This window comes from Panthera onca, chromosome C1 (genome assembly GCF_046562875.1).
Source record: "Panthera onca isolate mPanOnc1 chromosome C1, mPanOnc1 haplotype 2, whole genome shotgun sequence".
NCBI classification, from domain to species: Eukaryota; Metazoa; Chordata; class Mammalia; order Carnivora; family Felidae; genus Panthera; species Panthera onca.
In genome coordinates this window covers 166,570,122-166,594,604 of record NC_138346.1, presented here as the reverse complement: position 1 = coordinate 166,594,604, position 24,483 = coordinate 166,570,122, and the positions used below count along the sequence as shown (strand labels likewise).

The window sequence follows — 24,483 nt, the reverse complement described above, 5'->3', positions numbered from 1 at the left end:
GCTCTGTAATGAAGCAATCGATTTGGAAAATAAGTTTGTAACAGTATATTTTATGATTGATTCAGTAAGAACCTAGACCCTCAGGTTTTTAGCCCATGGATGGAGCCTTCCCTCAAGACCTACAACATTTTCCCTCAAGACCTACAACATTGAGTGACACGTAGGAGGTACTTAGAAAATACTTGGGTGGATGGATGGATGTTCTTCACTGTGGGAAATGAAATGGAGCTTGGTATTTTGCTATGACAAAATGCAATGTACATCCCTCACATTTTAGAAGGAGAGCAGATTTATGGCTCTCCATTTCTTTGATCTTTCCCCTTGCAATTCACCCATTTTCCTGCAATATTGGATGGATGAATAATACAAACAATAACTCTCTTTCTTCTCTTACAGTGTGCAAGTTCTTTTTTTAAAGTTTAACTTAACATGTTCTTCTTTTCTGAGCGCCAGTATTTTGTCATAATTCTCTTCCCCTGAACCCACATATCCAGTGAGATGTCTGTCTCTTACCTATTTTTTTTAATGTTTATTTATTTTTGAGAGAGGGACAGAGTGTGAGGGTGGAGGGGCAGGGAAAGAGAGGGAGACACAGATTCTGAGAAGGCTCTAGACTTGGAGCCGTCAGCACAGAGCCTGACACAGGGCTCGAACTCATGAACTGTGAAATCGGGACCTGAGCCGAAGTTGGACCCTTAACCAACTGAGCCACCCAGGCGCCCCTGTTCTCCAAACTAAAGCCTCAGGTTTCAGTCACCTAGTGGTACATACTGTCTTACCTTTTTTATACTATTGTATTTATTTTTGTACTAAGAAGTTTCTGTAACTGTACGAATCACGGTATAAAAATAAGTATAACAATATAAGAAAAAAGTCCCTTGAAGGAGAATTTTTTTTTTAGTGCCTGAAATAATCTACAGCAATAGATGTACTTTTTAATTGTTTTAGGAAAAAAAAACCTCTTAGAGTATGAATCACTCAAATTCATTATGTCAGAAAATGTTTCTTCGGCCACTGGGGGAAATTTCATAATGAACAGAATATAGTATAGGTGAGATTTCTTTCTGTCTAACACACAGCCCCTCACTGCCCATGGAAGGTAGGAACCATCACTGGAATCGGCTACCAGCACAACAGTGGTACAGGGCCAGTGAGCCCATCTGAACTCTTATCCTGAAGCAGCCAACAGACAGGGAAGGCAAGATGCACTGGCCTCACTCTGTTTTGCCCAGTACAAACTCCTTTCCACTTCCTAACCTATTTGAAACCCATCTCTGTTTTATTTTTTTAACTTGATACTTAGGGAATCAAAATCAGCTTCCAAAGAGTAATGAAAATGACAGCGTATGTCACATCCAGGCATTTTCTGAGATGGCTTCATCTGTCTCAGCTATGGCTCTTCTCGGCAACCAACAGTTACTAAACCCCCACACCAGAGAATTCCTGCTAAGTAACGGCCATACGCTGCAGTGGAACAGAACAAATCCAAAATCTCTGCAGTGGCCTTCAAGACCATCATGGTGGGGACACCCCCAACCTGCAGGGTACCACCTGCCACTCTTCCTTTTCATTCCACTCTAACCTGGCTCGCTGGCTGAGCCTCCTTCCTCCAAATGGCCACAGTGTGACGTCCCTCTCAGGCTCAGGAGTTTGTTAGAGTCACATTCTCAATGGCCTACCCTGACTACCTTATTGAAAAATTATAAAACTCTCTACCCTGGCATTCCCAAACCTCTTTATTTGCTCTACTTTTAAAAATTTCATTTAGCATCTCCTGAAGTCCAAGATAGTTTGCTTCTTTATTATGTTTATTATTTATTGCCTATCTCCTTCCTCTGGCCCCCAGAATAAGATTAGAGCATTTTGTCCATTGTTCCTATTGTTTTGTTCAGCAATATACCTAGAGTAGTGTCTTGTCTTTATTAGGTACCCAATAAATATCTAAATGAATTATCTTTTTTTAATTTCTGTCATACATAACTGATAAGAACTGGTTATATTTATAATCAAATCTCATTCGTTAAATATAAAGATCCAAAATACAGCCATCTTATTTTTAAGGTTAAACGGCTGCAGACTGAAGAAGCTTATAGGATAGACTTGGTTTTTTCGTGTCTTGGTTCCACTCTTATGAAACTTGGTGCCCCAAATTCCCATGGCAGCTGGTTCCTTGTTAAGAGTGCAAGGATGTATTTAGAGCACAAAACCTCTGTGTGAGGATCACTAAACTCTGCTGTGTACTTTCTTCATTCACCTCTGTTCGCTTCAGCTCTGGGTCTTAAACTAAGTTCAGTTGTAAATGTTGTTGCTTTTGAGCCCCTTGCACAGAAATGTAGGCCTCAACAAGACCTAACTTGAATGACTCCTTGCACTAGAAAGTGGTTTAGGGTAAGGGTGAGCTGCCTTTCAACAAGGCTTGCAAATCAGAGAATTATTCTTTCTCAAGCCACAGCACAGGACAATCCCTGCATGAGAGATGATTCATTGATTATATTTTAGGTATATGTTTTGTCCAGTCCAAAAATTCACTCATTCAGTTTCTCTGTACAAGTGCACCCAGGGGTATACATCTCTTTTCCAGTTCTCTTAGTAGCTTTTCTACAATGAAAAATCAACTCTGATGCTGTGAGCTCATTAATATCTTTGTTTTCCCCAGAAGAGAATTGTCTTACAGGGTTTTTTTCCCTTTGTTCATTCGTGTGACATTCTGAAGAAGTCCTTAAGCCAGAGCTCATAGCCTAGGTGTTGGAACTGCTAACAATTAAAACAAACAACATATTGAATAAAAATGGTTTAATCATCATGAAGTCTGGATTGGGAAGGTGTGCGGTGGTGGGGCGGGGGTGGGGGGGAGTCCTTATCATTTGTGATTCTAATTCAATACATTTAATTCTAGGAAAAGGCTGAGAAATTTACCTTACAATCAGTTTAATTCCAAGATCTGAAACCATACCTAGAAACACAAGTTCACGTTCTGAAAAGCTCATTCCCTGAGACCTGCTCTGATAGATAGCCCTGGTGTATTATTTAACTGTTTTCTTTGGAAAGACCCAAGATTATTTTCCAGGATGTTCGATCTGTGAGCTTTTAGCTGTATTGTTTCTAGATCCCAATGCTGTTAAGGCCCTGAGAATGGGTTAATCAGTTTAGGGGACTTGATCTGTGCCATAGGCCCACCCCAACCAGGGTCTGGGGAGGTAGGTAAGCTGGGAACCAGACCCAGCTCTGCTCCTTAGTAACTGTGCGGCCTTGGAATTTATCTAAGCCTCCTTGTCCTCACTGCTAAATTAGAAATAACAAGGACGCCAAGGTAAAGGTAAAGGTTCTCAGTAAACATTAGCTCAATATCATCCACATCTTTTAATTCTCATAACATTCCTACAACTATTCCACAACAAATTCCTACAATTCCGCAACAAATCTACATCCCTGCCTTACGGAATTGAGATGCAGTACAGCCTGCTCAAAAGCATCCAGAGAATAAGGGGTTAAGCTGATTTAAATATACAAAAGCTTCTGCTCCTCCTTCCATGACAACTCCTTTAAAGCTATTTGATTTTAACCCAAGAATTTCTTTTTATCTGTAGGTTGAGAACATGGACCTTAATAACTTTCATTTCTTTGTGCTACTTACCAAGGGTCTGGGACCAAAAGCACCAAGAATGTCAGCACCTATCTTGACCCTCAGTTATTCTGCAGCATTAGTTTTTGGCTATGAGAGAACATTCTCCACCCCTGCCCCAAGATCTGATCACACAGCTCTATACTAATGTTTGTACAAAGCTGTGCTACTTCCTGGGAGCCTTTGTAATATGTATTCGACCCTGGGGTCACTAATAGCAGAGAGACCAAGAGTTAAGTAGGAGCTAAGTTGAAACATTTATAGGAGCTGGTGAAGGAACCATTACAAAGAGGGTCACATCCCTTGGGGCATATACAATTCAGCTTTATTTCAGAGACCAGTTCATCTTTCTGTATTTTAAAAGATACTATGCATTTTATAGTGTTTTAATGGCCCCTAGAAAGGGAATTCCTAAACATGTGTGAATGCCTCCTGTGTGCCTAGCACTATGTTTGGGACCAGAGAGAGTCCACTCATGACCATTACTGTGAGTTAATAATCGAGTGGAGACATCTAAATAAAACAGGACAAAATAAGAACTGCAAAAATTATGCTAGCAATGTGTACCTTGGTTTTTCTGAGGCTAATAAATGCCAGGCAAGCAGAAAAACCTTCAACATGAGTTTGTTCTTTTGAACAAAAGGAATGTGTTATGATCAAACCAGAGAAGGGAACAACTGATTTTGACAGGGAACATTGGAGAAGGCCTCAATGGAAGAAAAGGTCCTGACCTTAAAGAATAAGTAAAATTGTAATTGAGGGAGAAGGAGAAGGCCTCGAAGTCTAGCAGAAGGCAGGGAAGTGTGTGAGTGGAGCAAACATTCAGATGACCAGGAGCCTCCAAGGTTAAGTGTGAGCTTCATGCAGAACAGCGGTGGAAGGTGAAGATGTGAGGGTAAATTGGAGCCCATCGTGAAGGCCTAACTGACATAGAATAGAGCATGTGTTCTAATTTTTGTATGATTGGGAGGTTTTTGAAGGGCAGAGTAATATATTCACTTCACTATTTTGAAAAATAATTCTGGAGGTAGAGCAGAGGATGAATTTAGGAGACAAAACTGGAAATAGGACCATCAGCCAGGAAGTGCGTATACAAGGCCAGTGGAGCTCTACCATCAGCCAGACATGGGGCCCTCACCAAGACAGTTGCCCAGGAAATAAAAGAGCATTCTGAGGGGCCAGCAACCACTCACCAGGAAAGTAATTTGCTAATGTCCGTGGGGAGTGGGGAGACATAAAATATGGGATGAAAGAATTGGTGGTTCTATCCAGGGTATCTTGAGAAAAGATGATGGGTACCGGGTTCCCTGACAAAACTGGAGTTTCTGGATAATCTCATGTATTAGTTTTATGACCATGCTCAGCTGCATTGCAATTATGTCATCTTCCAAATCACAAAGCATAATTTTCTATCTTCAAGGCACACATCTATTTGATAAAAGCTATTTGACAAAAGCATTCAAAAGAGAGGTTACAATGTGCTCAAATGAAGGCCACACCAATGCCCTCTACAGCTGGAACTTACAGGGAAGGCAAAACTTTATCTCTACCCACATAGGCTTTCAGCTGGGACTCTAACAAAAAAAACAGGTTAATAAGAGAAAAACAAAGTCTATTAACAAGTGTATACATGGGAGACTTCCTGTATACATGGGAGACACCCAGGAAAAATAAGTAAGTCAAAGAGGTGGCTTTAGAATTCTGAATTAGGGGAGGGGATGTAGGCCTCTGAAGGGAGAGTGTCTGATCTTTAGGAAAGGTAAAAGAGCTCTTACAAGAATAGACGGAAAGAATATTTTGTGACAAAGTTGTCAGGGTGTGGGATCCACCTCTGGTTTCCTCTCCATGGTATGAGTCAATCCTTCCTGATTGGTAACACCCCTGGGAAGGGGATTGATGACAATTCTTTTGGAGGCTTTATCTTTAGACAGATGAGGGTTGTTCAGAGAAAGCATCTCCCTGCATTTACCGTTTTCAAATGCTTGCAGTTCACAGTGATCAATATACCAAAGTAGCATATTTTGGGGTGCCACATTCTGCCGTTCTTCAAGCCAGAGCCAGTGGCATAGGAGTGACTGTGTCGCACACCCAGGGGAAACCATTAGAAGAGCAATTCCTTGAGAGCTGCTTTAAGTGAGGTTGTTCTGAGGCTTGACCTGCTTCTTCTTGAAAATACTTTTCACTTCTCTCATTTTTCTCTTCTTTTTCCTCCTCATGCTACGCTTTTTAGAGGAAAAGTCCGGTAAGGAATAAGTCCTTTCCACATTTTGGCCAAGCGTTATTTATTCTGTTCACTTTCATCATCTGCATATCCAATGATTGCCTGTGTTTAACACCTAAACAAGATTTTGAATTTTAAAAACAAACCTTTGTGAAAGAGGACAAGGCTTAATTATGCCCCGTGCAGAATAAAGGAAGTTGGTTGCTAAGTGATTTTACAAGCCTGTTATTAAGGGCCACAGGGTAGTTTTGTAAAGATCTACGTCTGCCTCAAAAACAGGCATGTGATCAAATATTTTAGGTATTAATTGTTATTTATTGCAGCTTCTGCTTGGATTAGTCAGGTTACACATACATACCATAAGCTAGGCAAACACTTTGTTAAGTTAATTTCTTGTTTAATGCACAACATGATAGCATCCGTGAATGAAGGCTTCTGAACCTGGCCTAGGAAAGGGTCTTTTTTATTTTATTTTTCATCTAATCAGAAAAATGTCCCCTTCTGGAGTTGTCAGAAATGAAAAAAGAGGATCTTTATAAAGTGCAAAACAACTCTTCCACAGTCCTTTTTAGTATCAGTGGGTGATTTTTAGTGGCAGCAAAAATCTGCTATGATGTACCTACATCATTGTTTATTTTAGGACAACAATGAAACAGAGCCACTAAAAAAAAAAAAATTCACTGTTCTCTTCTCAGTTGCCTGGTGTATTGGGAACACGTTCCCAGGATGCTGATACATGGCTGACTAGAAAATATGGAAATGCTGTTTCCATGTTAATGAGCACCGAGAAGGGGCTAGTGGTTGGTTGTACTTACCTCACCTAAGTGGACACTGTAATAAGTGCTGTAATGTGTCATCCTGTCCTTTGTCCCCATCCTGGCAGTCTCCGTACCACCTGCAGGGTACCACACTTGTGGGAAGTCCGGGTGATAGGAGGGAGGAGAAGTGGAAGACACAGAAGAACAAAAAAGGAGATCAAAATATTACAATTTATCAAAATATGAACCCAATGTCTTCTCATTTCTAAAAATAAAATAAGCACTTGTTATTATCACTATGGCTCATACTAAGATGAATGGCCCACCTCTGAGTAATTGAGAGTCAAGTATGTATCACATCCTTTGTGGCATACAATTGTGTTGGTATGCTTTAGTAGCCTTTCTTTACGTTTTGCCGGTTGTGCTTATTCTTGACCTTGAGCCTTTCTCTGAATTATCCAAATTTGGCCACTTCAAATGTTACTGAATCATGTGGCCTGAAGTTGACCTGTGGTGCCTTAAAAATGCCCTGTTCCTCATTGGGTTCCATCCTATTGTCCTTGTAGCCATTAACCCTCATAGCCAAGTAACCCTTTTCATTGAGAGCTGTTTGTTTCTAAGGGTGAATCCCCCTCCCATTTCCTTGCCTCATTTTCCTTTGGAAATGCCCATCTTATGGATTGCTCAGTCTGGTTGAGTCTTAATGACATCGAGCAGGCTGTTTGTTTCTCTTCCCAAATGGAGATTCAGAAGATCATCTCAACCAAGTCCTAATGGATATGGGTGGGGGAGAAGTGTTTGCCCGATAGCTGGCCTTCACCATAAGCATTTAAAAGCAAGTAAGAATATTGGCTGGAATCAAAATAATAAGCATAATGATCACATATTCTAATTCTTTCCTAGAAAATGCTCTAACATGAATCACTGAATTTGCTGTGACTAGCCTGTATAAAAATATTTGTTTGGTGCTTTGTAGCTTTTCACGCATTTTCCTCTGGTTCCACAGAGCACTGAATTTAGCAAATGAGGACGTTGTAAAGCTTCAAAAACTGAGGCTGATTTAGTGATTTTGATGAGCAAGACATATTGTGTTTGGTTACTTCTTTTTATAAATATCTTAAAACACTCGCATCGGCTACGACTAAGGTATCCTAGTAGGCTGAATTTAAATTAATCCTTTTGTGCAAAAAATAACAAAGCAAAGCTAGTGTGGAATAAGGACACTGTGGAAACTGTGAGGACACAGGCTGAAACATTATTTTAGGAAGGCATATTCATGTTGCAAACTGTATGCATTTTAGAAATACAACATGTTCTAACCAAAGTCTTCATTCTAGTGACCAAATCACAAATTATTAGTGTATGCCCACTTTGAAAATAGCCTCAAGTACAAAGTCAGAACTATCTCTTTTCAGAAAAGTAGAGGGAATAATAAAATGTTTCCAAAACCTTCTCCAGAATGTGTCAGAAGATCAAGAGAAATCTAGGAATTGAGTAATTAATATTTAAATAGGAACAAAGGAAAACTGTTCAGAAAATGAATCGACCAATTGCAAAGTCCCTGTTTGAGTTATCAGGTGAAGTAATAAGAACAGTAGATAAAATCTACTGAGAGCTTATTATTTGAGACCCTGAAGCCTGCAATCAGTGACAAATTGGCCACCTGCAGGTTCTGAACAACGGAATAAGTGTTTTGTTTGCTTGTGTAGTTAAAAACAACTTTAGCTCACATTTAAAAGCCAGGATGTTTGAAATTTAAAAAAAAAACATCCGGATGTGCCGCTTCTCTGAAGATCTGGCAGCAGTAGGCCCACATTTTTGCAGGGCAGGCGTGGGTGCACCCGATTAGTGGCGAGTTCACCAAAGCTTTGTGAAAGACACGTGCCCTTACAGACAGCACCCCGCTCCTTGCCCTGCACCCATCTGAGTTTGCCGCTCAACGCATAGTGTTCAGCTTATAGAATCTATCGAGACCAGACACGAATGAGTTTCCTTCCACCTTTGAAGCTAATTCCATATATTGGTAGAGCAAAGGTAGAAGGCTAAAGGCTTCAACGTTCTTGGGAAATGAGGAAGAGTAAAATAAAACTTTTAACAGAGGCCCTTCTCTCCTGGCTCATACACATTTTGCTGTCAGAATTGTTGTTGTTCAGCAGAACCAATATACAGCTGCGTTATGCACCTTAATGGTGACAATTAACATATATGAAGCCCTTCAATCTGACGTGTAGAATATTTTTCTTTTGAAGGTTTCAAATAGCTCTTAAGTATGGACTGTGAGGCTTTCTGGGTCTGACCTCTCCACAGTTTCTAGCTGGGTCTTCTCAATTCTGGATGATAAGCTTGTGACTGCATGAACTTGAACAGCTTTTCCCAGATGAAGGCATTTTGCAAGCGGACCTTCTGAAATGCTATCTTATGATGTTGTCTTTCGCTAGAAAAAAAAATACGAGCAGGAACTGTTGATTAAAAATACAGGTTTTTAACTCATTGGAAATTAAGATATGACTTAATTTGGGGAGATTAATGTAATTGAAATTATTTTGAAAAGTGTTCTCTATAATCTTAAATGAATAAAGTTTCTTTGTATGTAAGGCTCTGCCTCTGTATGGGTACAATCTGCATTTTATTTTTACATTACTTTTCATAATTTCATCTTAGGGAAATTTGTGTCACTTTTAATCCCCTCTTTGCTGTAGTTTATGCTACCTTTAAAAAGTGAATCGTTTGCCATGAAATTGAAGCTAAAATCATATATTCCCACATTTTTTCTTAGAGAAGAATTTTAGTCTGGTCATTAAAAGAATTATAAAATCTAAATTTTCATTAGTGAATTCCTCTCAAAACACAGTATGAATTAGTCAATAAAAGAATTTAAGCCTAGAAATACATATTCATAAGAGGACTTTTTGATTTTATGTAAATTATGTACATGCATATAGACAAATTTATAAGAAAGGTGAGAAAAATGTGGAGCAGAACCTGGAACGTAAGGCATATGAGAAAGTCTCAAATATTATAAGTAAAATTGACTAGAGTAACCATGTTCAAAGTGATGAGTTTTGTCACAAAACATTCAAGACAGGAAGTAAGCATTCATGGTCCTCTGCTTTAGGAGCCCTCCGACGATGTAAAGTAAGAATGAGACCAGAGACCTAAACTCTGTCCCCGGCTCTACCCATTTACTAGCTGTGTGTCTCAGAGCCTCACTTTCCCCTCTTTTTCAAAAAGGCAGTTGGACCAGATATCCATGGAGGCCTCCCAGGTATAAAACGCTAGAGGCTTGTTTCCTGTCCACCCTCCAGAGAGTAGAACCATCCTCTTCATCTGAGCAACCTTCTGGATACTTACATATTTGCACTTTCGGCCTGGATTTGGGGATTTGGGCAATACTAGGTCGTAGATAACCTCTAGTAACTTCATGGGGTAGCCCATATTTTGAAACCAAAACTCTGAGAAAAACCTCTTTCCCTACTCACATCATAGTCACTATTGTTACTGTGGAAAAACCCTGAAGAGGGAGAGTAGTCAGAGTTTGTTGGGGTAAATTGATAGCAGCCATAAACCAGGTTTGAGAAGTGAAGGAGAGAAGACGTATGTCTGCTGGTTGTGTTCTTACAGACAACATCTGGTCCACCATTGTTCTACTGATGCTGGACAGTTTTCCTTACTGCCATGTGTGCTTGTCAGGGGCTCCTCGTCTTTTCCGTCACATTCCTACCTGTTGGTAGAGACTGCCCAAATCACCAGGCCAAGAACGGACACTTCAAGAAAAAAAGTCCTCACCAACACTCATTCCATAGGATATCAAAGAGAAGAGCCAGGCAAACAAGAGGTCTTTCTAATCCTACTGTCTGATGTGGGGAGGCTCCAATTTAGTGCAAATCACATGGGAAATACATTACATCTATGGTGTTTGCTAACACCCTGTTGTGTGGGAAACACTTTTCTCTATAGTACCTAGTCTCTAAAACCTCCTCCCCAAATAATCTGGAGAGAAACTCCTTATGACAAAACATTTAAAGCTGTCAGTGAAATTGTCTTGTATTTTCTGTCTTTTTTCTTTTGTACACTTCACTGAAATAGTACACCCCATTAACAAAGCTATGTTGTATCACAGATAGCTTCTCTGTAAGGTTCTCCAAAACCTCTTCATGGTTTAAATAAGCCACAGGCATGATGACTGCCTGTCTTTCTTGGCCTGATTACTTGGAGTGTATGTTTGGTTGGCTGTTTATGAAATCTTCTGTTACCCAAGCCTGTTGACTGATCCATCATTCTCTGACTAGGTATCTGTTCTCTCTTCCTTTTTGCTGATCACAGAGGCGCAGCCCGGTAAGAACTCTCAACATTTTTACCTTAAACATGTATAGAGAAAATTGTTGCCAAGGCGAGGTGGCCAGGTTTGGCTTCCCATTAAATTTATGATGACCCAAAACGAATGAAGCAGATGAATTATATTTATTGGTTGGGAGCCACTGATCATATAAGTGTCAAGATATTTTAAGATTATCAGAGCACTTTTCCATAACAAACTAAATTAATACATAAGTATCCCAACCCTAGTGCTAAATTTGAAAAATGTGTGTGTGCGTGTGTGTGTGTGTGTGTGTGTGTGTGTGCAGGCGTGGGTATGGATGTGTGTGTATGCAAGGCCTGGAGACTGGCCAAAAAGCACCATAGCAGTTTACAGCAAAGTGATAATAAAGAATAAGAAAGCTATGAAGAAAGTAAGGAAAGAATTTTTAAGCCACATTGTTTTTAACCCTGAATTTGAAGTAAGTTCCTGGTCTATAATCTATGTTGGTCAGTATACACTGATACCTAATAATATATAATCATAATTTCCATCTTGGGAGGAAGAGACATGTTTTCAGGTCAATACTCCTAGGTTATCACATAAGTCTGTATTTCATCACTGAAGACAAATCAGTATTAGTTTGCGTTGTTCAAAGTGAAAAATCAGTCATTTTTCTCAGATTGAAATGTATGATGAATTTAAAGTAACAAAAAGTAGGGTTCTTGTTTTGTTTGAAATGACCCCCATCTGCCTTGAGAGAGGAAATGGAACTGAAAACAGTGCCCTCTGAAATCCCCTCTGTGAGCACATGCCAATTTGATCAATTGGTTATTATTTGGGGCCAATCCTCTGGCCCAGCTGACAAGCTGGTGGTTCTCTGTTTAAATCACATAGCCGATGATCAAAGATAACACCTCCAGGGACTGCTATTCAGGTGTGGCTGATTCCTACCCAGTAGTTAGGTGACATCGGAGATTATGACAAGTTACTCTTTTTTTTTTAAGGAAAAAGAGGGAATTAACTAATTAAAAATGAAGGCGATTTATTCACAGTCTACATGTAAGGACAATCATTAAAAAGAGGAAAATGTGGTCACTTGGGAAGGAGAAGAGTTTTTAACTCAATGGGCTTTCTCCTGAATGTGGTTTGTGTGGTCGACATAGCCTTAACCTTGCTCTAGATTGCCATGCTGCAACTTCAAGGCCATCAAAGAGCCGTATGTGGGATCCAGCTGACAATGGGACTTTCTTTTCTGTTACTGCTGATCATTCGAATATCTGTTCCTTTCTAAATTGATATTATTCTTCCTAATTTCTATACAACAGAGTCTTCTTGCCCACCTCTGCCGTATCTTGCTTGCACTTAACTGGTGATGGTTCACTTATGAGGAGTATTTAATAAAAATGTTAAAGGGGCTTCTTGTTTATTGCCTCTCAACAATGAACGTCTAGTAAGGAATTGATACACCGAGAACCAACGAATACAAAAGAAGCTTTGTACCTTGTTTGGTTTCATGAGTATTACATTTTTAATGGAAGAGGTAGGATAGAGAGACCAAAAGGTCCTCGATACAGCCTCAGGAGTCCCCTGTCTCTTGGGTTTCAGGTCTCACAATTCTAGGAGAATTCTGTTCCTTCAATGCCAACCTCGTGATCGACTACTAGGAAGTAGAGCCTGGGTATCTTTACTTCAGACCCATAAAAACCTGACTCTCTGAAGCTCCAAAACCTAGAACAACATTTTAATTCCATTTAAACAATTTGTTCTCTTATTATTTTTGTCTACAGAGTCTTATTTTCCGAAAACCAATTTATATCCAAACTCCCATAATGACCGTAGCTGATTTAAATGACCGTATTTAATTTAAATGTTTATTAATTAAAAAAAAAACATTAACTTAATCAGACATATTAACTTAAAATGCTCACTTACTAAAGTAAATAAAGTTAATCTCTATTTCAAAAATCTTTACTAACAATGGAATAATTCTCTATAATGGCACATACACACAGATTGTATTATTAGGCAAGACAAGCCAGGAAATGCAGAGTGAAAGATTGAGCCATTCGTTAGAAAACATCTAGTAAAATCTTGCTCAGATTGAAACTGCTCCTGTATCATAAATGAGTTCAAAATGAGACAGAAAATTCTGAGAAATCCTTAGGAAAGAAGGTAAGAAGTTTCTTCTGGATCTGTTATAAAGGCCCTACATCTGATCCTGAGTTGTTCATGTTACCATTTGAGAGAAGAGAACGTATCTGTGACCAGCCACCAAACACATGGTCATACCCTTTGGAATACTTTCCTATACTTGCACTTTCCTACCCCCACTCTGTCCCCCTCATTCTCCTAAGGCAGGCCCTTCCAAGCCCATGATGCCACCCTTCCAGGGCTCTACTTTTCTGGTAGCACCCCAGGCTAAGAATCTTTCACAGCAGTTTTGAATCACAACTTTTTATATAATCAATGTTTCTGTTATAAGTTTCTGCTAGGGTATTATAAAAACTAGACCATACCTTCTCCAATAATTCTTACCAGGGCTGTTTGCATTCCTATTGTACCACGATGCCTGGAGCTAAAGGAATGACTTTCAGTTGGTGGATTGGTGGGCCCTATGGCAGACAAGTGAAAGAAATTGAGGTGGGAAGGGCAGTTGAGGAGAATGAAATTCCTTGGCTCCCTGATTAAAACAGCCCATTCAGTGGCAATGCCTCCAAGTTTTCCTTCCCTATAACATTTGCCACTTATGTCTTTAAAAATTACATTCGTAAACTAATGACGTTTTACTAACAACTTATGGACCTCCCCCACCTTAATAAAAGCAGACAATACTCCCAATACATTCTATAATTTTCAAACACCAAACATATGAGAAACTTGGATTTATTTGTCTGATAGGCTTCAAGGTTGTTTTTTTAATTGAGCTATTCAGTATTTGCTTAATTTACCAAGTCTGCCCAGGTAAGGGGTTTTTCTGGTTCAGAAGACTTATGATTTACCCTTCCTTTCTCTCTATAAACCTTGAGTAAAATTAAAAACTGATTTATATGTGTGTGTCTACAATTTCCAACTTGAATGCAATTCTGAGAAAAATTTCATTTTTCCCCATCTGCATTTCTGAATTCAGTTTAATTGCAATGACAGAAATATACATATTGTACATAACATATATGTGGTCTTAAACCTTATAGTGTCTATTTCTAATTCTAGGGTGCAATTAAAAGGAACTTATCCAGTAAGTATATCCTAGCTACCAGAAATAGAGTAAAATTTAAAAGAAGAAATAGTTCCTTGGATCTTGGAGCATAAATATGTATATATTTCAATTATACACTCTTGGGCTTGATTTTTAAGGTTTACAAATGTTTTACTTTTGCAGCAAAGAAATCTTGTAATGATAAAGGGGCCTGGTGGGTCCTGAATAATTAATATTTAAATTCTGAAAATGAATATGGTTTTGGAAAAGCATTGCTACCTTCTTCCGATATTTGTCAACTCTTGCTGTATCATCTGACTTTAGAAATGGATTTAATTAAGTGTGTGTTTGTTGATGGGGGTGGGGAGAGGAGAGGGACGGAAGGAATCGAAGGCAGATGCAACTTACCCATTCATAATGTTATCTGATATAAAAATTTTAGTCACCCAAAGTGATATGATACAGGTTATAATATATGCAGGGCATGAATTTCCTCTGCGGCATATAGCATATTCCAGGGAATTCTAAATTCAGGGCTGCTAGTTAAAGATACAACATTTTCTTGGCATTTCAAGAAAAGAACAGGCAAAGAATGCTGGATTCCTGTACTATGTACATATGGCCTGGCTTAGCATTCTCTTACGGTAATTGGGAAGCAGGACTGCTCAAGGTGGCAGACATTTGAAGCATGGTAGGCTACTCAGCTAAACTCTGCAGTATACAGCTCTTCTGTTTGACAGCTTATCATGGTAATTCCTTGGTTAATTAGGTTTTGCAAATGCCACATAAAATGCTACTACATATGTCTGATATGTGGCTGTTGCATTGCCTGGGTAGAGGGTTTGTTTTGCAAAATTTTCATATTGAGTTGCTTATTGATGGGACGTAAATCTCTAAGTGTTTCCAAACATAGCTCATAAGATGTATAAGAAAGGAATAGTAAAAATATGCCTACCAAGTTTCTTTGTCCTGTACATCAGGTGAAGAAGTGGCAAGACCCAGGCGTTCCACACCAACTCCAGAACTTACGAGGTGAGCATGGAAGACATTAGTTGTGTTTTATATAGGGTATCACACATTGTTAACAATCAAGTAGATCTCCTTTAGGCTCAGCTTTCAACTTGTATTAATAAAGGGCCTGCTTTTATGTGTGAGTCCATAGCATGATTCAAGGGTATTATCATTTCTCACAAGTGCAGCCTGAGGCAGACACTTACAGAAGAACTGTATAGTCATCCAAAGTGACTATCAGAATGTGCAGACCCCTCTCTAATGCAAAAGTTAAAGTCTGTATGAACAGATCTTTTGATGTTTGGAATGCTGATCTGACATATGATTATATCTCCCTATGAAGAATAGCCTGTTTAGTTGGCTTCAATTTCATGATACATTCCACCTGTCATATACCAAAAGAATCTATTCTGCTTTTTTGTTTTTGGCAAAACGCTGTATTTTGCATTGTCTATTCTTTGAGTTAAGTATTGTACAAATGGGCATTGTTTTCCAAAAAGACTACTATTTCTATTTAAAAGCTGGATTCTTTTCATTTTCCCTCCTCCTGACCCCCTACCCCGTCCCCTCTCACTCCCATTGCACACACAGAACTCATCAGGATCAGTGAGGGAAATAGAGTCTGGGAAGAAATGAAGATTTTGCAGCCTTTTGTTAATAATCATTTTAAGTAATAATTAGGAGAAAGGATAACAATTTAACGTATTTTCACCCTTCCCCTTGAGTTCTCAATGTCCTTCTTTTTCTGAGATGTGCTCTATTTAAGGTATTAGGAGGTTATAACTAGTCTTTGTGAGTGTTGATTGGAAAGAGAGTATGGAAATTAGAAAATAGTAGACGTAGTTTCTTCTTCAAACACAAACTTCCTGGGTGCCTTTCACTTAACCTACCTATGACTGACTTTCACTAATCACAAACTGCATTAGCTACAATACAGGGATGTGATGCAGACAAATATAAATGGTATTTGAGATCTGAAGAAACTAAATGCTTTGCAATAAACTGTTATCTCTCGTACTATCTCTTCTAAGTATAGAGAATCTTGACTTGAAAGAGTTTCTCAGCTTATTTCTAATGGACCATTATGTTGGTCCCTCAGTGAGAACTAGGGATCTTATCTCCTACCAATCCTCTCGTCCATAGTACATGTGACATTCTTACATATACTTTCTGGCCCCATGGGAGCTTGCGTACATGCATATGTATGTACCCAAATATGCACACATATATCTTCCTTGCCATGAAAAACATTTGAAAGCTTGTATATATTTTTAGCATTAATATCCCCTTTCTCTATGTTTTGTTTTAATGGGTGTAATTTAGCAAAAAGCCTCCAGATGACACTATGGCCCTTGCTCCCCTCTTTGGTCCTCCATTAGAATCAGCTTTTGATGAACAGAAGACAGAAGGTAGGCAAAACGTGTATCTCTATAGATTTTTCTTTTCATTGAAGTATAACTTACCTAGAGGAAAGGCATGTAACTTGAGCCATGTACCATCAGATCCTCATGTGAAAGAGAAGCTCTGATCCAGGCGTGCTATGGGGATAAGAGTTTCATTTGCAAACCTCTAGTATTTTAGGATTTGAAACCTTGCTTCCAGAAATATCAAATAATTAACAAGTTCACTCCTCAAAAGTGGTCAGTAAGAATTACTGCAAATCTATACAAATCACTGGGAATAAGTCAGGGAATAAGTGCCCTGGGGTCCAAACAGTTATCGTTGTGGACCAAGACCTTAAACTCCCTGTCACAGTCACTGTCACTGTGATCTAGCCTCTCTGACCACATTTACTCTCTTCTCCACCTTGTCACTGGAGGTGTCAGTTGGACTGCTCACCAGACTTGTTTGCAGGCTCAAGACCCAGGAATGACCTTGACTCATTGAGCAACTTACAAGCAAAATGTTTTGGAAAAAATTATCAACTCAGCCAATTTTATTGGGTTTACCCATTAAACATTTATTCCTAGATTTAAATATTTAACTTTTTAAAATTAACCATCTTTTTTGGATGGCTATAAATAATGTATACCTTGCTGACGTAAATGAAACTCTTTATTAAAGGGATCTAATCTATTTCTGAAATGTATTTACGTACAATGCATATATCTCCAGTGTCCGTGTTTGGTAATATGGGATGTTTTTATTAAAAAACATCATTTGATTTAAAAGCACTGTTGTATGTGTATAATAAAATGTTATTTTTTATACCGTTGGGCAAAGAAATAAAATTTAACTGTTGAGGACAACAGGACTTGAAAGCATAATGAGTAAACTAAACTATAGTAACAAAGAGACTCCAAATTACAGGGAGCTAAACAATATAGAATTTTATTTCTGTCTTTTGTTAACAATCTCAAAGTAAACAATACAGGGATGGTAGGGTGGTTCTGCTGTTCTCAGTACATGGTCTTCATGTCTGGGTCCACGGGAGCTGCTCCAGCTCTCATCATCTCCCAGTGAGAGTAAAGTGGAGAGGGGGCGGGGGACAGGGAGGACCAGTGGAATTCACTGCCAATTCTCGTGAAAGCAAAATCTGGAAGAGACAGGCATCACTTTAACTAGAGCCAATCAGAAAGAATTTAGTGCCATATGGCCAGCTAGAACTTCTTAACTATAGAAGAAATGGAGAATAGATACTGGAAGACCGCTAGCAGTCAACCACATCAAAATATTTTTCAATGATACAGTTAGGAAGATGTATAAGGAACATCCCTAAATACACCTTTAGGGATTTAAATGTCTACAACTTAAAATCCCTAAATAAAGGTGGCCTTGCGATGGGTTATCAGTTGTCTTATTAACTCAGCTATGATCACTTTTCCTTTCAATGACATAATTGTATAGTGACTAAAGGTGGGATTTTATTTGTTGCATCTGAATCTACCTATTAAAGGAATCCCCTAACTGTATGGAAACCTGATTTACAAAATAGAAAGCAGCTATTTTTTAAAAAAGTTTATTTATTTTGAGAGAGAGAGAGAGTGGGGAAGGAGTAGAGAGAGAGGGAAAGAGAAAATCCCAAGCAGACTCTGCGCTGTCAATGCAGAGCCCAACATGGAGCTTGATCTCATGAACCGTGAGATCATGACCCGAGCTGAAATCAAGAGTCTGATGCTGAACTGACTGAGCCTCCCAGGCGCCCCTAGAAAACAGTTCTTTGAAAATTGAGGTGGTGTCCCACATATAATCCATGGGGAAAAAATGCTACTCCACATCTTTGGGGAATGTTTGCTTTCATATTAAAACAAAATATAACCAAGACCATCTTTGTGTTTGTGGTGGAGAGGAGAGACACACCTGAACTTGTCCATGAGCCTGGCTTGCTTTTTCTTGAGGTGGTTTCATCCCCCAAAGTTCGATAAAATTCCAGCATTTGCCCACGCACACTTGCTCTTCCAATATCTGCACTTAACCTTTCATATCTACGCACTCTCACTGCATTTCATCGATTCTTCCGTCACTAACTTATAAGGCCTGGGGGCAAAATTTGTATTTTGGAGTCATGTATGCACGCCCAGGATCAGATCTCAGCCCCTCTCAGCTACCAATAGGTAGCTCTTGGGCACATTATTTAATCCCTTTAGTCTTTACTTCTTCTACTGAAAATGGCACTAATCAACCACAGGCTGGTGTTGTAAGGATTAGAATATTTAATAATATTCTGGCCTTGGGATAAGTGTGCTATATGCATTTTGTGTACGTTTTATTTGTATGTATTATCTCTTGTGATCCTTTTAGTAACTCTTGGATTGTTCTTACTATCTCTAAACAGAAGGAAGGCAAGCTCAGAGGTGAAATGACTGGCCCAAGTTCCTACAGTCTTAGAGGCTGGATTCAAATTCATATCCCACTAACCACCCAGCCTGTGCTTTACCACATAATGAATTATAAGCAGTACTTCCATAGATCCTGGCAAATGATATGTATGGAGAAAACCTAGTTGTTTACATTGTTACCATAGCAATAAAAAAAATCAAAACAAGAAGATAGAAGAAATGGAAGCTACGTTAGGTTCAGTGTCGTTAGGCCCAATACCTAATTTCCCTAGTTTACTTTAGGTATCGAAGCCCCTGTTTATTTTGTTGGTTCTCTTAAGATATTTACCAAACATTTTTAGGGTAATTTCATTTATCTTTAGGATGCCATAAAAGGTTTATTTAAAGACCCTGTACTATCCTTTAAAGATATGAACCACTCTACAGAACCCAGGCATTTTCATTTTTGAAGCATATTCATACCAAACTTTAAATAAACCAACTTGAAATGAACATGCATGGATGGGATTAATGCCTGGATCTTCAAATGGGTGCCCAAAACAGAGCCAGTACATGTACTAACATTCAGAATGTCCTTAAGTGACCAACCAGGAAGAAAATGCAGATACTGTATTTTGAAAGATTTTATTTAGCTATGTGTGCACACACAGACACACACACACACACACACACACACACACACACACCACTGCCATTTCCATTCTTTGTTTGAAAAGAATGAGGACCAGCACACTTCTAAATTACTTTGCTAGGACTAAGACAAGAGGGAGATAATTCTGTGAAGCTCATCTTTAAACTGACATTTTAAGTTCTAAAATCCAGGAATATTTCTTTTTTGGACTCACCCTGGGAAATTTTCTTTTTATGTTTCCAGTTCTTTTAGATCAGCCTGAGATATGGGGTTCAGGCCAACCAATTAATCCAAGCATCGAGTCGCCAAAGTTAACAAGGCCTTTTCCCACTGGAAGTAAGTTGTGTCTGCTCTGTCTGGAAAAATAAGTGACTCATTTTACTGTCTGCATAGTGAAATTAAGCAACTCTTAGAAAGTACATAAGCAACACTTGGATTGTATAATATTAAGAAAACATGTTATTCTTTTTTTAAGTTTATTTTGAGAGAGAGAGAGAGAGAATGAGTTGGGGAGGGGGGGGAGTGGGGAAGAATCCCAAGCAGGCTCCATGCTCAGTGCAAACTGACATGGGGCTCAATTCCACAACTCCGAGATCATGACCTGAGCCAATATCAAGAGTCAGACGCTTAACTGAGCCACCCAGGCGCCCTAGAAAAGAGGTTATTCTAATAGGCTTTAGAGGTAAAGGGGTCTAGGGCAGTTTGTCAAGTCAGGAATAATATAATAAAATTATTAACTTTGAATCACAGCTTCTTCTGACATCCTATAGGCTTGTTCATTCATTCATTCACCATGCACACAGAAGAGAGAGAAGCAAGTAAGCTAGAGAATCTACCATGCTCCAGGTACTGGACTATCACACAACACAGAAGTGAAAAAGTCAGATAGTCTCTGCTAGTCCTACAGGACAAGGAGGATGCATAGAACAGAAAGGACACATTGAGAAGAAAGAGGGATAGTGGAGAGCAAGAGAAATGATGCTATTTGGTGGGAAGCTGAGATAGGAGGTCAGGGCAAACTTGTCTTAAAGCAGGGCCATCAGCGATGCTATCTCAGCACGCCCCCTACCCCCCACCCTCTCCTGAAGATGCTGATAGCCCTTCACCTGTGGTGGGTTGAGCTATTTGGCCTGAATGGATTGTTCATTCAGTCAAGCCACCCACTTGATGGATTTCTTGAGTTCTCATTTCAGTAAACTTCCCGTAGCATATGTGCTTGTGGAAAGTACTCCTTAAAATGACTGTAGGAAGAAAATTGGGTCTCAGAAAAGGATGTTTGGTGGTGAGATGGGATGCAGAGAATATTTTTCCTTTGTGGGAAATTAATACTATATATACACACCAATTAATACTTTACCAGTTCAGCCTTCCCAGGGCTCTGCATTATGGGTCTTAAAAATAATCGTAGGAATTAACCGAGGAGATTCCTGATCAAAGTCCCAGAGGTTGTTTACTGGGATTAGTGCTATGAAACCAGGTGATCCAGTCCTTCCAAAGGTATTTCCCTCATAAAACAAGATAGGAAAAACAGCATCACCAATAACTATTTTAAACGTCTAAACTTTCAAAGATGTGTTTTTGAGAGAATTTGAACCCCAGTGGTGTGATTTTGAATGTTTCTCTCTGCTACTGGGAAACAAAGCCAGTGAAAAAGCTCTAACTTCCTTGAAAAGCTTTCTTTAGAAACTGAGCCATCCAGATTATTCCTAGAAAACCTTTCCTAGATGCCAAGAAAGTCCATAAATGAAATGTATTGATTTTAAGACCAATTATTGACATTTTAGAGTTTTATGAGTTTTATGTGCTGTGGTTACACTTAGCACAGCAAAGGCTATTGTATAATCGAGATGTATTGCGTAAGTTTGCTCATTTCATGGTTGCAGCATAAATTTGCTATTTTACATTATGAGGCTCTTATGGTATTTTGTGTATTTTTATTGATGATGATCTCAATTTTTGCAGAGAACCTTCATCAAAAACAGAGCCCCTGATTGACTCTCAGCTTCTGTAGAAAAACACGATCCGTTTGAGGTGGAGTTTTCAGAAGCTCATAACTAAGATTAGGAACCAGGTATTTCTGGGCTTTAGGATGGTAGCTGTCAGCCATGCCTGGTGTATAGAAAGATGGGATGCTTTCTGAAATTAAATGAAGTCAAGTGAGGGTGGAGTGACACAAAGGGGCTCTTTTTAATGCAGGCAGGGAGAGGATACTGTAAGAGCTCTCCAGCCAGGGCCCAGCTGACCCACTCTGCTTTTAGGTTATGAAAGATTGGGCCACATTCAGATTCACTGGTTTATGAGATTAGTGGGAACTCTTTGAATCTACTAAATGTAGCAGGTAACAGGAAGCCATACATTTAAAGAAAGAATAAGGAGCTCCTGGGTGGCTCAGTCGGTTGAGCGTCAGACTTTGACTCAGGTCGTGATCTCAGGACTTGTGAGTTCGGGTATGCTTTTTCAGCGTCGAAGCTGTCAGCGATTCTCTGTAACCCAAACCCCCCCCCCCCCCCCGCCCCCGATCTTTGCCCCTCCCCTGCTCGCATTCTCTTTCTTCCAAAAATAAACAAACATTTTTTAAAAAGAAAGAAAGAATAAGACAAAAAAATGTACCTGTTGAAATAGTAATCCCTAACTTTGCCCGCAAAATGACAAGTCTAGTTCAGAAGGTTGAATCTCTGGGTTGGGGCAGTGATACAATACTTTTTCTATCTGAAGGGTTTTGTTTAGCCATAATTTTTACCAAGGGAATCTATGTACTCTTCCTTGCTCCAAATCATATTGCTTCAGACATTCAAAAATATACTAAAATTTAAGATGTGTGACTTTTTTTTGAGGGGAGAGAGGGACAGAGGAAGAGGGAGAAGAGAGAGAATGTTAAACAGTAGAGTCTGATCTCACAACTGTGAGATCATGACCTGAGCCAAAATCAAGAGTTGGACACTTAACCAACTGAGCCACCGAGGCGCCCCTAAGATATATGACTTTGAGAAATCTTTCCAGACTCAACCTAGGCAATACTATCTTGACTACATTAAAAACCCCCTCATCTGAGCTTCCACCAAGATAATTCTCATTTCCTCGACCACCCCTGGATTGTAATCATCTGTTAACATGATATTCATCCATTCATTCATAAATTCCTTGAGGACAGAGGCTTCTTTTATTTAGCCCTTTGCCCCTAGTTCCTAGTACAGGATATAGAACTTTGTTGGTGCGTGAAGTTCGTCCAAGAAAGGAATGAATAAATAAAATGAAGACATTATCATTATCTGACATTCTTTTGACAAATTCTCATTAGCATAAAATGGAAGAATCTGAAGGGGTCCTGCTTCAGTTTCTTAGCTCTGAACTTAGAAATCTGTAGACCATTAATGGTGGTAACATTTCCAACAGCAGGAATGTGAATGAAAGCGCACATCCTGCTGACCTGCAGAATACTGTGTAATTTAGGGAGAAAATCATCAATAACGCCTGACTTCCTGTGTCTTTGCAGCACCTCCCCCACTGCCTCCCAAAAATGTACCGGCCACCCCGCCCCGAACAGGTTCCCCACTAACAGTTGCACCAGGTGAGCTTCCGTTTTTCCTGTTCTGGGGTGATACGGCCACCAGCGGTGGCCCCGGACCTCAACATGGATGTGTCAGAAGCTGTAGACACAAAGCGTGAAAATGTTCGCATTCAGTGTTCCTTCCATTCCCACTTACTTAAAGTATCACTCTCAGGTTTCACAAAACGGTTCTCTTTCTCAACTAATTTTCCCTCTGTGTCATTTTGTTGAATGAGAGCCACGTTTACGTGTGAAGTGAAAGAAAACAATCTCAATAGCAAACGTCCTTGTTTAATTGGTATTTCACTTCATTGGAGCTCATTTTAATGATTTACAGATTCAAAATCTCAAGGCACAGTTCGCATTGTCCCAAGAACTGATAATTTTTTTTCCTAGAATTAAAACTACAAATTAAAACTATGTCTAGTCTACAAAGACATAGGATGGCTCCCAGGATGTGCAGCATATGGGTAAGCTTGGGAGGTGGGGAATTTTTTTTTCCCAGTAATCCATATTATCCCATGGCAAAGAGATGTGTAAGGATAATGAAATATGGCAAGGAATTGCCACATGCCTTTAGACAGATATTTCTAAGGCACATTTTACCTTCTATTAAAATCAATACTACATATTCATGCAATTTATAATCTATTATTGGACTAGCAAGTCCAAAGCAGTCATTGCTATTTTATGTGTCTGGACCCTTAGAATATGGTTTTTATCACCTTTGGAATTCTATTGAAGTTTCATCCTTCGCTATATATGCAGCCTGGTGAGCTTGAGAGCTACAGAGTAGGTATTCATCAATAAGACCAAGTGCAAGGCATAGTCATTTTTGAAATTTATACTGATTAAAATCCAATAAAAAGTCATCCAGAGTATCATAGGTAAGGGTGTTTCCAAGTTCAAATCATTTTGATTCCTTGTATTACCATAAATATATTAGAGACAAATAACTCTACCAGCGACAAAATTATAAATATTGTGGGATATGCAAACTGCTACCCCATTTATCTGTGGCCTGGGAACCTTGAAGGTTAATTCTTTTCGAACACGAAATATGGAAGTACTAAGCCAGTTCTTAGAGCCAAAGTATTCTTTAAAGGTTTAGTTGCTTCTGCTCATGCCCCACAATTATTCAGGGAACAGTTTCTAATTTCAATAGTTTTTAAGAAGTGCACTTCCTCACATTGCTGTTTTGACTAAGCATTCCTTGTCAGGCTGCAGAAGATGGTTTTCATTTTTTTTCCTTTTATTACTGGTAAGAATTAAAAAGAATAGCTGATGCTAATGTTTAGGCCAGAGACTTTTCTGGTTCATGTACTTCACAGTTATGCCTACGAAGTTAACAGGTTGAACTTGATGAGAAAAGAAATTATAAAGATGTTTTGCAATTTTCCTCCCTATTAAATAAGTAT

General features: G+C 39.1%; 1 protein-coding gene across 23 annotated transcripts in view; it reads left to right on the top strand.

Annotated features, from left to right (window-relative positions):
• The window catches only part of SGIP1 (SH3GL interacting endocytic adaptor 1), a 201,186-nt gene that overhangs the window by 108,573 nt on the left and 68,130 nt on the right, over nt 1-24,483 (top strand). For all 23 annotated transcript variants that reach the window (XM_060624194.3, XM_060624208.2, XM_060624215.2 and 20 more), the window contains 5 exons: nt 14,112-14,136; nt 15,078-15,129; nt 16,432-16,517; nt 19,762-19,854; nt 23,012-23,086. In XM_060624194.3, the coding sequence (XP_060480177.1) occupies nt 14,112-14,136; nt 15,078-15,129; nt 16,432-16,517; nt 19,762-19,854; nt 23,012-23,086 (331 nt within the window). The remainder of the gene's footprint in view (nt 1-14,111; nt 14,137-15,077; nt 15,130-16,431; nt 16,518-19,761; nt 19,855-23,011; nt 23,087-24,483) is intronic.